A 13,295-nucleotide genomic window follows, 5' to 3' on the forward strand; every position below is an offset into this window, starting at 1 on the left:
TATGATTGAACATCATGAGGGAACTGAAAATAAAGTTGTGATTGGAAGAGCCGAGGCCGCGTTCCAAAGAGTTCAGCTCCATAGATTTGATTTACGCAATGAAAAACATTGAGGATTACTGGATGGATTCGGTCACGTCTAGTGTGGTGCCAGCAGGATATCAAAATCATATCACAAATCAGAGTAAATGCCTGTACCCCTTCTCTGCTTGTTTTATATTTGATATTTATTGAAACAAAGTAGGAGCAATGATCCAAATCTTTAAAAGTAACAAAACAGCTATAACAAATTGTTTAGCAAACCTCAAATTCACGGAGAAGCTTATAAATATACAATAGTTGGATTGGTATGGAGTAGGTACGCTAATGCTTTGTCTACTAATCATCACAGGTAAAGTGATAGTAACTGAGTGGTATTAAAGAGTGTATGAGTGTGTGACAACGTAACGGCAAAGCTGTTCATGGTGAAAAGTGTTTTTAAAACATTAAGGTGCATTTCCCTTTACAAAAAACAACAACAAAACGGTGTGAAGCCAAATTTGTGAGAACAACTATGTGAAAATAAGAAATGTTGACATAAACATTGATCGGTGTGTGAAGATGTCTCCATTTTCCATTCTAGAAGCTTTTCGAGAGAATCTGGATACGGGAAAATAAATACATACGATTTACTGATTTGTTGGAAAGACAAACTATATACACAGAGCGTGGAATATTTCACCATCATAACCAGAACATTGCCCCTTAATATTAAAAACCATGTAAGTATCATAGGATAATGTGAAGTGGATAATCTGTATTAATACGGAGAAAAAATAAAAGTAAAATATAATGTTATATTCGCTGACGATGCACAGTGATTAAAAACAAACAGTTAAAACAGACAGACGCCTTTGGTCTGGGCTGGAGCCTGTTTCAAAGTGCATAATGGGTAGGGGGGCTTGTTGCAGTACCATGGATGAGCGCTAGGGATTCTGAGAAATCTTGGGTAGGTCGTCCAATACCCAGTAAAGAAATCCAAAAGCCCGACTTTTTGTTTTGCCGGCAGTGAACTTTCGTATCGGCAGCTTTAACTAGACCTCAGCCAACATGTGGTCGACAATCAGACTAGGGCTTAAAAGACTGGTGTGAGACAGGGCCAGTGAAATCACATCCATAGATAAGAGTACAAAGGCATTCAAGTCAATGTCATCGCTCTTCCACTACAAAACACTGAACTTCTAACTATGCCACAAAATGTTAACTATTCTAGGGTCATGGGAAATAAAAATAAAAATCACTGACTTGTTGGACGAGCCAAATAAACGATATATTCAGGAATTAAAAAGGAAACGTGGCCTTTGTGGTGCAGCCAGATTGAGGCATTTACGGGGCTTGAAAAACTGATGACCTGGTGGTTAAAAAAAAAAACTATAATCTGAAAATAAATATTACAAGATACTCTCAGTTTCTGAAAATGTACGTTTTTTTGGTTGAAAACTCTAAAATGGAGCAAAGAGTCAGTCTTTTTGCAACGGTATAATTGTTTAACTCTATAAATATAATTTATATAGTTTATTTTCTTTCTTTCCACTCTCTCTCCGTCCTCAAGACTTGTTAGTTTTCCCCCGCTGCCTGGAAGCCCTCCAGGGAGGCGCGAACCGCCGGCCGCAAACAACCAAAACAATCCTCTTTTTTTTTTTTTCATCCGTCCTTAGCATCTCTTTCCCCTCCGCCATCTCCTTCTCCTCCGGCTCCCCCTTCCGCCTTCTGCTCCTCCCCGCTCCTTCCACCTCACTTGCAGACAAACTGGTCCACGGTCTTGGTGCAGCGCTTGCACTTGACGTAGCAGCACCAGTGGAACTTGCAGTGGCAGCGCTCCACCACCTGGGCCTTGTACTGGTCATAGCCGCGGCCGCAGCACATGAGCTCGCAGCCGTCCATGCCCTCCGACGTCTTGTTGCACAGCCGGCCCACCGTGCCCAGCGAGCCCGTGGTGTGGTTGAGCAGGCAGTAGTCCGGGCTGCCGTCGATGTACACCAGGTCGTGGCTGGTGGGCGGGTTGAACTTGCTGTGCATCTGCACCATCTTGCCGCGCGAGTTGAGCTTCATGGAGGCGGCGCTGTCGTACTTCTCCTTGAGCGCGTCGCCCACCTTGCGGAAGTCGGCCAGCTGCAGCCAGCACGTCTTCAGGCTGCAGGAGCCCGACACGCCGTGGCACTTGCAGGACACGTGCGCCAGGTCCGACACGGTCTGGAGGGAGGGACAGAGGGAGAGGGAGAGAAGGGAGGAGCCAATGAGACACGTGGGCCAATAAACGACACACCGGTTTGATAAGCGTCCCCCTGAGTAGGATGGTTTGGAAGGGGTCAGGGTGTTGGACTCCGATTTGAAAGTGGCTGAACCTCAATGTCTGCGGTTGACCTGTTGTGGATTAAGTAACTGCTCCACCACATCCCTTACAGCTCACTTATGATACTGTATGCCCCAAACACTATTCACTGTAAGGCCCTTTGCGATACAGTGTATTATATATTAGAGAATTTCACAACCACTGAAGAAAAACCTTTCCAATGTGTTCATTTGTAATCATTTTCCAAAATCTGTGCAGTGGTAAGTTTGGAATGTTTTTCATTCCTGTGCACACGCGCACACCAATTAATCAAAGGGCGGTAATCTTCCAAATCACTCCATGTGTGCTGCAGCATAAATGCCCTCGACTCATTGGACCCGACTCTAAACAGGGGCGGTTGCCTGGCGACAGCACTTTGGCCCAGAGTGTTTTGTTTGAGGCAGTTTCAAGCCTTCTGGAATGGACTTGCAAAAACCTCCACACCGCCTCCCAGGACAGACTGCCACCCCCTTGCAGATCAAAGTCCCCGGGGGGGTGGAGGGGAGAAGAGTTGGAGGGTTTGTAAGGGGGGGGGGGGGGGGGGGGAGGTGGTGGATTAAGCCGTTTCACAGATGATCAACGGGTGGATGCACTCGTCTGATTGACCTGGATTATCTCACTCTCAACTCCCATCGCATTTGTCATCCCTCCTGCTGCTCTGGCTCAGTGTTGAGAACAGGAGGCTGCAGTAGACCACCCGCCCACCCGCCCGCCCTCTGTCCCTCCCCTCTCCCTCCCTCCCTCCCTCAACAAGTCTACTTCAGGAGAAGTTCCAGACCAAGGGCTGGGCGATAAGGAAACATCAATTTTCACAATAATTATGGGGAATTTGACACAATATCGTAAATTATTGTAAATTATATGCTCGTGAATTCAAAATGGCATTCAAAAGTGTCCAACGGAGGGTCATTGTGTTGAAGACCTAAAGACCTATTTCAAACATCTTCAATTTTTAATAGAATGCAAAACCATTTAAAAAACGATTTATGACCAAGCCCTATCCAGACCTTCCATCCATCAATCCATCCATCCATCCATCCCTCCCTCCCTCCCTCCCTACCCTGCGTCCGGCCTCGTTGTTGTGCAGGTTCATCAGCAGTCGGGCGCTCTCAGCGGTGCCCTTGGGGTAGCTCTTCTCCCGCTCGCGCGCGTCCACAAACTCCTTGGAGAAGCGGTAGCCGTAGTTGAGGTTGTCGCCGCAGCCGCCCCACAGCCAGTCCCGGGGAAGGTCCTTGGGCCGCGCCGCCCGGCTGCAGCCGCAGCTGGACAACTCCCCCTCCCGGCAGGCCCGGCTGACCGCGTTGACCACGCCCGCCGCACTGATGGCGTAGGTGAACGCCGTCTCGCGGCTCCCTGAGGACACACACGGACAGAAGACGACAGGGTCAACGTCGGCTGTGAGCGGGACAACATGTGTGACAACAGGTTGCATGGAGAGGGCCGTTACATTTAGAGAATGACCTTTTCTCCCGCACCACTTCATAGCTTGCACTCGCTACAGTGAGAGGGAGTAAAGAGTACAGTGCAGAGACATGGAGGGAGAGAGACAAGGAACTGATGGAGAAACAGAGAGATACAGACAGACACAATCAGAGAGACGTATATGGGAAAGATATAAAAAAATGGAGAATGACCAGATGTGTTCTACCCCAAAGCAGTTCCTATCTACCACTTGATATGATAGCAGTGTGTAGATGTAGAGCGCTGTCCATGATGTCCCGTCACCAAAGGCATTTATGCAATTAAAACTACGCCTTCCAATCCCATGTGTGCATCGCATTCTTTTCACGGGAATGATAGAGTTTTTAGAGGCCGCTTGCAAGACTCTCCATTATGACCTGCACTCACAGCGGTGAAATCTACCACTGGGAACACGCCAGAGTGAAGACAGCGCCCCCCGGTGACAGAGACCTCCCTCAGCAGCCAACTGCCATCGCTCCACAAATCACAGCCGACAGATACAGTGTTACAGTAAAGAAAAAAAACTCCCATCTGTGAATCCGTAGCTCCCAACTCAACCTGGAGCCACAGAACTATTAAATCTCTCTTCACTTCAGACCCAGCTAACATTTCCTCATCGGAGATCGGAATGAAACACATCTTGGAACTCTAAACACAAAATGGCCAAAAAAAAAGTAAAATAAAAGGAGAAGAAATAGGAATCTCTAGCTTTTTTTTTTCTCCTCTCTTTCTCAAGTAACCACTAAAGAAGAAACCCACAGGCTGAATGTGAGTGGGTTTCTGAGAGAAATAGAGATGAGGAGATAGGCGACTGTAAGAAGAAGAAAAAAAAAATACTGCTGCCTTTTCCTACGCTATAAGAGAAAGCTGTGTGCTGACAGAGAGGGGGGCCCGACGTGAAATAGCTCATATACCTGCTGGGCCTGCACTCAGGAGAGCACCAAGTAATGGCAAAAACAGATAGAGGAGAGTCAGTCAAAAAAGATAAGTCAAAAGCAAATGCATTAAAAGGGGGAATAAGAAACGAGAGAAGAAAGAGCGACGGGGAGAAGGGAGCCTGCTGAGAAAGATAAGTCATAAGAAACACATAAAAAGGGGAATAAAAACCCCAGACGAAAACCAAACTGGGGAGTAGAGACAATACCTTTTTGAGACAATAAAATCTATAAATACGAGTCCCTAACCCTGACCTAATATAAAAAGAGAGGGTCCAAAGGGACAAGTCCGCTATGAAAGGTGCACGGCTGGAGGTGGAGGCTGAACGCTGTCCAGATGGAAGTGCTGGCGGGCGCTGGGGCTGAGCGTAGGGGGGAAAGATTCTGGGTCTAACGCAGATTTTAAAACCATGCAGAGGAGATTGGCCTAATAGTGGACCTGTGGACAGACGAGCTGTCGTCTCCCACGCAGGCCCACCACCTCCCACCGCCGCCTGGGTTAGCGCAGTAAGCGAGGACTCCAGCCTCATGAGGAGTAACCCTAAATCACCTGCACTACTGGCTCTGAGAGGGAAGGGGAGCTAGAGGACGCACACTCAAGAGAGGCGCTGCAGGTAGAGAGAGCAGCGGAGGAGGAGAGGAACGTGGAGGATTCAGATGAGGTTCCTTTGAAGACTGATTGGTGGAGTGGAAGCCAGGAGAACTAAGGGCAGGGAGGAGGGGCTATAAAAAAAAGCTCCAATAATCTCGGGCGCACACACACACAGGCACACACACACACACACACTCTGAGCGGGCAGACACTCCCCAACGTCTGCATGTGCACGCCTCAGCAAAGTAAAAATAATAAAATCGGTCTGAAAGTGGTCCCAAAAGAACCCCCGTTCCCAGTGCGACTGATAAACAGTATCAAGCGCGGTCGTCTACACACGATGCAGGCCGGCTGCACGGGCCCGGCCCAGCCGTAGCCAGACGGATTGGCCATGGCTCTACCTTGATCACCGCACTGACAGGCTATACTTTGACTCTCGCTCCTTCCCGAGAGTTATGATCGATACATGCCAACACTAAACAGACTTTCCGCTGACCCGTGTGGTGGGAGGCAAACGGCCAACCCAAACGGAGTCGTACCGTGTGAGATGAAAGAGTTCAACGCTGGGATTTAACTTTTTCAACCTCAAAAGGTTGAAAAAGCAGGGATGATTGGATAGTATTTTCCTGGCCTTTATAAAGAGACTGACGTGCTCTACCCTACTGTACATGCCGACGTGCCCGCCGACCCGCAAGGAACGTGGATTATATATTTAGCATTTATGTCTTCGGCCGCTTGGGTCCCATTAGTTGTTAATGCAGCTCTGCAACAGTCTATGCGTGTGCGTGTGCATGTGTCTCTCCGTCAATGTTACAGAGATTATCCAGGGGGGGCCAGGGCCACATGCGATTGATCCAGCGATCTCACCCACCAACTATTCCCTCCACACAGCTGCTCAGAATCAGCTGTACTACAACCTCCCTAGGCAGTGCACCGACACGTTTTCCCGTGGCATACACACCGGAAAAACCTCAACTCTTAACAGGCCACCTGTGAATAACACGGGCCTGGGCAAGCCGGTCAAGAAACACACACATGCATGTAAGCGTGACTCAATGAAGTTATGCACGCATGAACTACACCACACACGAATGAATGACTCAATCCACGAATGAACGGATAAAAAAAAAAAATAGTGCTTCCTGACAGCTTCTTACCGATCTGCATGACCCGCCCGAAGACGGACGAGTTGTCCACGGTGCTGCAGTTCCAGCGCCGGTGCCGGAACTGGTACTGGCACTCCCTGATGCCCGTCTTGGCGCCCTCGCCGATGTACTGCATGTGGTCCTGGTACAGCTGGCACAGCTTCTTCTGGCCCTGCGACAGGCCCACCAGCTGGCTGCACAGGGGCTGGGCCCCGATGATGTACGCCTCGGGGATGAGCAGCGGGTTCATGGCCAGGGACCTGGAGGGCCACGGCACGGGGGGGAAGACAGACGCACGGGGTGAACACAGAGCTAACAAGTGTCGGAGGAACACACACAATCAGAGCAATGGTGTTGTTTTGGATGGACAGAAAAGGGAAAGGCACAGCGGTCGGAGAGGGCCGATGGGACCAGCGCTAGTATGAGCGTCTGGTCAGGGAGCCGCAGAAACAATTGGGAGTATCCCGCCACTATATAACAGCCGACAATAGGCCGTCGGTGTATCCTGATCAACTGGGGAGAGTGGCACACCAAAGACACGGCAAATACAAGGGCACAAGCGGAGCCTTGCAGTGGTCCCACATAATAGAGAAAGAGCTGACGGTTGATTTGTTTTCCTCCACCCGTTTTTCTGTGCAACTTGTGCATACGTTCAATTTGTAAATCTTATCAGCACTAAAGTTAACACGCAAAAGAAGGCAGCACAGAAGGCAAATGCTTCAGTAAGCTTTTGATTGGTGGACAAAAACTATATTCAATGTTATTTTTAATATGATCGTCAAAACAGCATGAAATGTCATCGCAACAGTATCCCACTTCTGTAATTTAACACGTTTCCTAGAAAAACAGGTATTTGGCGGGGGGACCCAAACGGATGAGGAATGTTGATTTGACCCGTCAGGATCTGATTGGTTGGCACATAAATGAATGGTGCACGCCTGCTAGAGTGCGTGAGCCTGTCGCAGGCTGCAGATGATACCGCAAACATGTCTCTATATCGTTGGTTCTTGTTGTCATCGACACACACACACACACACACACACACACACACACACACACACACACACACACACACACACACACACACACACACACACACACACACACACACACACACACACACACACACACACACACACACACACACACATTATGGAGGAATATTAGATTTGAACTAATAAACTGCTTTTTTGGGGGGATTTTGGCATAAGCTGTCGAATGAGATGATGAAATACGTTAACAAGGTGAAAATTTAATTTCATGGTTACTATGATTATTATGGAATAACAGTATCAAAAGTAGGATTGTATTAAATTTGTTAACATTCCGTTACACATACTTTTAACACCAGTGCTGGTGATTCTGGGGACAGGGTCTTTAGGATAGTGGGGCATGCACACACACACACACATACTCACACAGTACTGAATTACACTGCAGTGGGGAATGCATTACACACACACACAGTACTGAATTACACTGCAGTGGGGCACACACACACACAGTACTGAATTACACTGCAGTGGGGCACACACACACACACACACACAGTACTGAATTACACTGCAGTGGGGCACGCACACACACACACACACACACACACACACACACACACACACACACACACACACACACACACACACACACACACACACACACACACACACACACACACACACACACACACACACACACACACACACTTCTGGAATACACTGCAGTGGGGCATGCATTCACACACAGTACTGAAATACAACACAATGGGGGATGCATACACATATAATAGGGAAATACACTGCAGTGATGCATGCATACACACACGTGCACTGGAGCATGCCTACTCCTTCCTTCCTGTTACCAAGTCCGTGCCTTAACATATTTGGATTTTGGACACGTTTTTACAAAAACCACAGCAATCTATGTTTTCTGTAATATTCATAATTTTGGTTTGGCAAAGTGTGGAGAAGAAAAAAAGGAGGGAGAAAAAGGCCTTCCTGAAGAATTAATGTGCTACAGTCAGCATGTCTTATTACTGCATATGCGGTATGACTGCAGCTGAATAGGCTTGCTTAGCAAGCACACACAGGCCTCAGTTAAAAAACAGACACACAAACACGTTTTATCTATATAAATTAACAGCCAAATACTTTTTTACACTACAAAAATATTTATATACATTTTGTACATTATTTTTGCAGTCAAGAAAGGCAAGAAATCATATATAAAACATTATTACAAAATATATATAATTTTTTCTGAATAAATCGTATATATCTAAACATATTAATTTGGCACAACACACACACACACACACACACACACACACACACACACACACACACACACACACACACACACACACACACACACACACACACACACACACACACACACACACACACACACACTAAAAAGAAAGCCAAGAGACAACGTACCACCAGGAGTTGGCCTCCACAACCACCTGCATGATGAGGGTAAGCAGCGTGAGGGCGACCACACAGCGCCTGGAGTCCAGCAGGCTGCCCGAGGGCCAGCCCAGGGCCCGGCTCACACGTCCCCAGCCCAGGTTCATACTGCCTCTGATCTGGGGGACACAGCGCAGAGCAGAGCTCCGATTAAGCACGGTTCACTGAGTGGGAATACTTGACTGCGAATGACATTCAATGAATTTTCTGGTCGAAATTATTGGAAAGAGAATTGTACAACGTGCAATGCTGATAGATATAGAGTGTGTGTGTGTGTGTGTGTGTGTGTGTGTGTGTGTGTGTGTGTGTGTGTGTGTGTGTGTGTGTGTGTGTGTGTGTGTGTGTGTGTGTGTGTGTGTGTGTGTGTGTGTGTGTGTGTGTGTGTTAATGGGAGCCCTGGGGCCATCAGTGCAGAGACCATATTTAGCAGGTCTGAATGTCATTCATGTATAGAAGATCGACAGGCAGCCAGATAATAACAATGACCCCAGGATATCTGCCACCAGGCAATATAGATGACTAAGCAAAGGGTGAGAGGACTAGGCCATGCAACACTGAAATAAATGGCTGAGTCGAATATACACCGGCGAATAGGGACAATTTAATCCGAAATCTTGACGTCAAAGTCACCACGTGACCAATGTATATATTTGACACATTTAAAATAATATTGTTCGTTGTATTTTTGTAGGCCGATGATGAGTGACATTTCTTTGTAGACCTGAAAGTCGTCTTTCCATTAGGCCTTGATATAAATACACCGGTAAAGCGTGAAAAAACGTAAAGGCCTGTCTTATTGTTACTTCGGGCCTTTTTGCATTATTTTACTCAGTGGTATTGCGTAGGTCGTTAATTATCCGTGATTCCCAAAAAATTGGCATTTCAATAAGATAATGAAATCTAATATTTTGTAATCGGCGCTTTTCTATTCCGATACATTTGAAAGCCACGTCAGCGTTTTAAAAAAACCTGACCCTTTTTTATAATCACATTAATAAGGTATTAGAAATAGGTTAACCAGAACATAAATTGAAACGTATACAGTGCAAGCCTGGTCCTGGACAATTAGGGACAAACTGTTTCAACTTTTTTACAAAGCAAAACATGCTTCGCGAAGATTTATCTAGGCTACATTGTTTTTGTTGGTAGACAATTGCTGTAATTTATATCGTAGTTGTTGTATTTTTTAACCGTAGTCGCCAATAATGTGATTGGTTAATACTCATTATAGACAAGGCCAAGTTCACCAACGGGCAGGCGCGCACACGCACGCTAAATGAGCGCTCACTGTCAGGCGCGCGCACGAAACATGTGCTTTCATTTTCCTTGTTCGTTGCCTCAAGAGCTGGCGGGTAATCTTCGCTTGTCTTTCTATTCGTCCACTAGAATCAAATAAATAGGACAAACGGGGCATGTTTCCCTATAGAAATGTTGGCCTACCTGTGTAAGTCAAATAGTCCTCCAATAATATATAGGCAAATTTAAAATAGGCCTTTATAATTATACAGTTATATAGGCTATATAGGCTATAAATATATATGCTAAAAAATCTGTCAATTCCAGGATCGTTGAAACTCCTTAAGAAAAGCAAGAGTTGACAGTATGGGACTATAACACAGTAACATTGCGAATAAAAGTAAATGGGATGGATTTCTGCTTTTAATAGTGGACTGTTTCATAGTGGATATCGAACCAATTTGTCCAAAATAATTAAAACACTCTAAAACAACAAATAACAGAATTAGAGAACGCATGTATAAAGACTTTGTTTTTAAGGAAATTACAGCATAATTGAATGGTTCCAAGCTCACAATTTAACAATTAACTGGCCGTGATCTTAATGCGCTAAAAGGTGGATATATCTTATGCATTGAAAAAGTGCAGATTTGTTAAGTTGTCGATGTGTTTGCCAAAATAATTATACAACTTAAATAATCAAATTCCGCTCAAAATATACCTACTATTAAAATGTGTTCAAATTCAGAGATTGGGTAGGCCATGTTTGGATTTAATGCTGATAGGCATTCATTCATATCATATAGCCCAGGCTAAATTTAATTTAGGATTTGACATTCAAATGTTTGGTAAACAGTACTTTTTGAGGATAGTCTACTAAAGTATAAGCATGATATTCCTTACGGTTGAGAGTTCTTCTCTGTGAATCTAGCAACTTATTGATGGAGGATTTGGCCTGCTACTCAACCAATCTCCTATACCATCGTCGCCCATCAAACCAGGAGAGGGAGCCAGGGACAAGGGTTTGATCTGCCGGTTTGGGACATCGAAGTGATGGGCTGATCAAAACGCCCTTATAATCACTCCGGTTACTTGGTCTCTGGATTTATAATAGATAGCCTACGTTTACATTGGCAAATACAGATATCGAAGAATATAAAATAACCAAGTTAAATATCCATTTCTCAATAGAATATCTTTCTGCATGTAGGCCACCAGGCGACAGAGGAGGGCATCGTGTTGCACGCATTGGATGAAGGGGACATTTACGGGTTGGAATCGTGTGCAGGTAGGCTAAATGCAACCTCATTTAGGGGGGGGAGAGATACTAGAATTTCTTTAAGCTACTTAAAAAAGGAGGGGGAGGCATGTGAAAAACAGGTGAGACATAGCCAAGAGGCCTATACTTACCACGGCCCGATGGAGGTCGTAATCCTTTCTTGTTGGCAAATCAAACCAATATTATTCCACAGTAGCCCAGGTGTCCCAGATCTCCTTCCCGGTAGATGTGAATGGAAGTAACGTGGGATATGGAGTTGCAGTGGGATAATTGACCCAAACTAACGGCAGTCTTTAATAGTTCTTGTTTTTGGTGTCGGCGGTACACACACACACACACACACACACACACACACGCAACCTGGCAATCAGTTAACGTGTGTGCGTTTTCGTGCGCAGACAAAAAAAGTAAAGCTGTTTTCCCCAGCAGATGCAAACTGTTTACATTAACATCCAAAAGGCAATGTGAATAATTGGCAGCTCTAACAAAATGTCTGTCTGATTTCTCAGTAGAGACAGTAACAAAAAACCCTCTCTCTCTCTTACAAGCAGCTCAACGGCCACTGGCAGCAGTCAGTATGAGCAGCAGCACACTTAGCTTCTTGTCTCTTGATAAGCCGATGACTGCTTTCTCATTCAAGGAGACCGATAGCCAGATTAGATGAAAGCAAAGTGTGTGTAATCAAGGGGTTGCTAATAAAAAATGACTTGTTCCAGTCCTTCCTTCACACCTTCGGATACCTAACCCCCCCCCCCTCTACCTGCGGGAACATCCACATATGAATCCTCGCCACAAACGTGTTGACAATCCACTCTCCATGCTGGACGAGAAATAAAAGTCGGAAAAATCCTTCACTCGAGCTTCAATAGTTCATATGCAAAAAAAAAACAACAACAACCGCGAAGTCCAAATTGCATACAGCCTCTACACGGCGAGTGACCGTCGAAACGAAGCTCCCAAACTCTGGTTGGGAGTTGTACCTCCAAGCAATGAACTTGTCGCCGGCGCAGTTAAAGCAGCTCTACGCACACCAGAGGCCACTTCGCTGAGTCTGTCCTCCCGGACCGAGTGTGCGTGTATTATGTGTGGAGGTGGTGTAGATATCGCGCAATCCTTTCTGTCACCTGCCCCGTCGCCTCCTTTCTCAAACTACCAAACTGCAGCACTGATGCTCAGCGCAAAACTTCAGGTGGCGCATGCGCATGAGATTCTTTTTTTCTTCTTCTTCTTCTAGGCACCAACTTTCAAGATCGAAGAATGCGGGCCAGCAAGGGGCAGACTTCGCATTTGAGTGTAGGTGAGACTGTAAAAAAAGAAAAAAAAGAAAGAGAGAAAATAAAAGGGCGGAACGGGCTGTAACAAAACAAGCGTCTCTATTACCTAAAATAAACGTATAAAGCACCCAAGGCTATTACCCTATCCACGCCGAGCAGAGTAGGGATTTTCAGTCGCAGGATATCGAGTTACAACTCGGTAAAATCAAGACAAGCAGGTCCACACTGAGTGCTTATACAGACTCCTCTCATCACTTCAAGACATGGGAGCTCGGTTATTAACAATCGTCGTTATTTCAGGGTGCCTTATCAAATACCAAAACACAGCGGATTCATCTGGATTATTTATTGTTATGTAATGATATTTTTTCAAATGACACATTACGTTTTTTCCCCCCAGCTCGTGTCACTCTTGGGATTATACCAACACGGATGGATGGATGAGATCGAGGTATTCTCCTAATACTGATAAATCAATACAACATTATTCTTACACACTTCATATCTCTTATGACTTTTCAGGTAGGTGGGTGGGTTT

The 13,295-nt window shown here is 45.7% G+C and overlaps 1 protein-coding gene across 1 annotated transcript; it reads right to left on the reverse strand.

The window, feature by feature from the left end:
- Nucleotides 1-208: 208 nt before the first annotated feature.
- On the reverse strand, nt 209-12,741 carry LOC132454987 (protein Wnt-5a-like). The gene is made up of 5 exons (XM_060048636.1): nt 11,615-12,741; nt 8,939-9,087; nt 6,516-6,763; nt 3,431-3,723; nt 209-2,231 (listed from the first exon to the last, which is right to left on the reverse strand). The coding sequence occupies exons 2-5, from the start codon at nt 9,073-9,075 to the stop codon at nt 1,773-1,775; spliced, it is 1,137 nt and encodes a 378-aa protein (XP_059904619.1). The 5' UTR covers nt 9,076-9,087; nt 11,615-12,741; the 3' UTR covers nt 209-1,772.
- Nucleotides 12,742-13,295: the final 554 nt, after the last annotated feature.

This window comes from Gadus macrocephalus, chromosome 1 (assembly GCF_031168955.1).
Source record: "Gadus macrocephalus chromosome 1, ASM3116895v1".
NCBI lineage: Eukaryota > Metazoa > Chordata > Actinopteri > Gadiformes > Gadidae > Gadus > Gadus macrocephalus.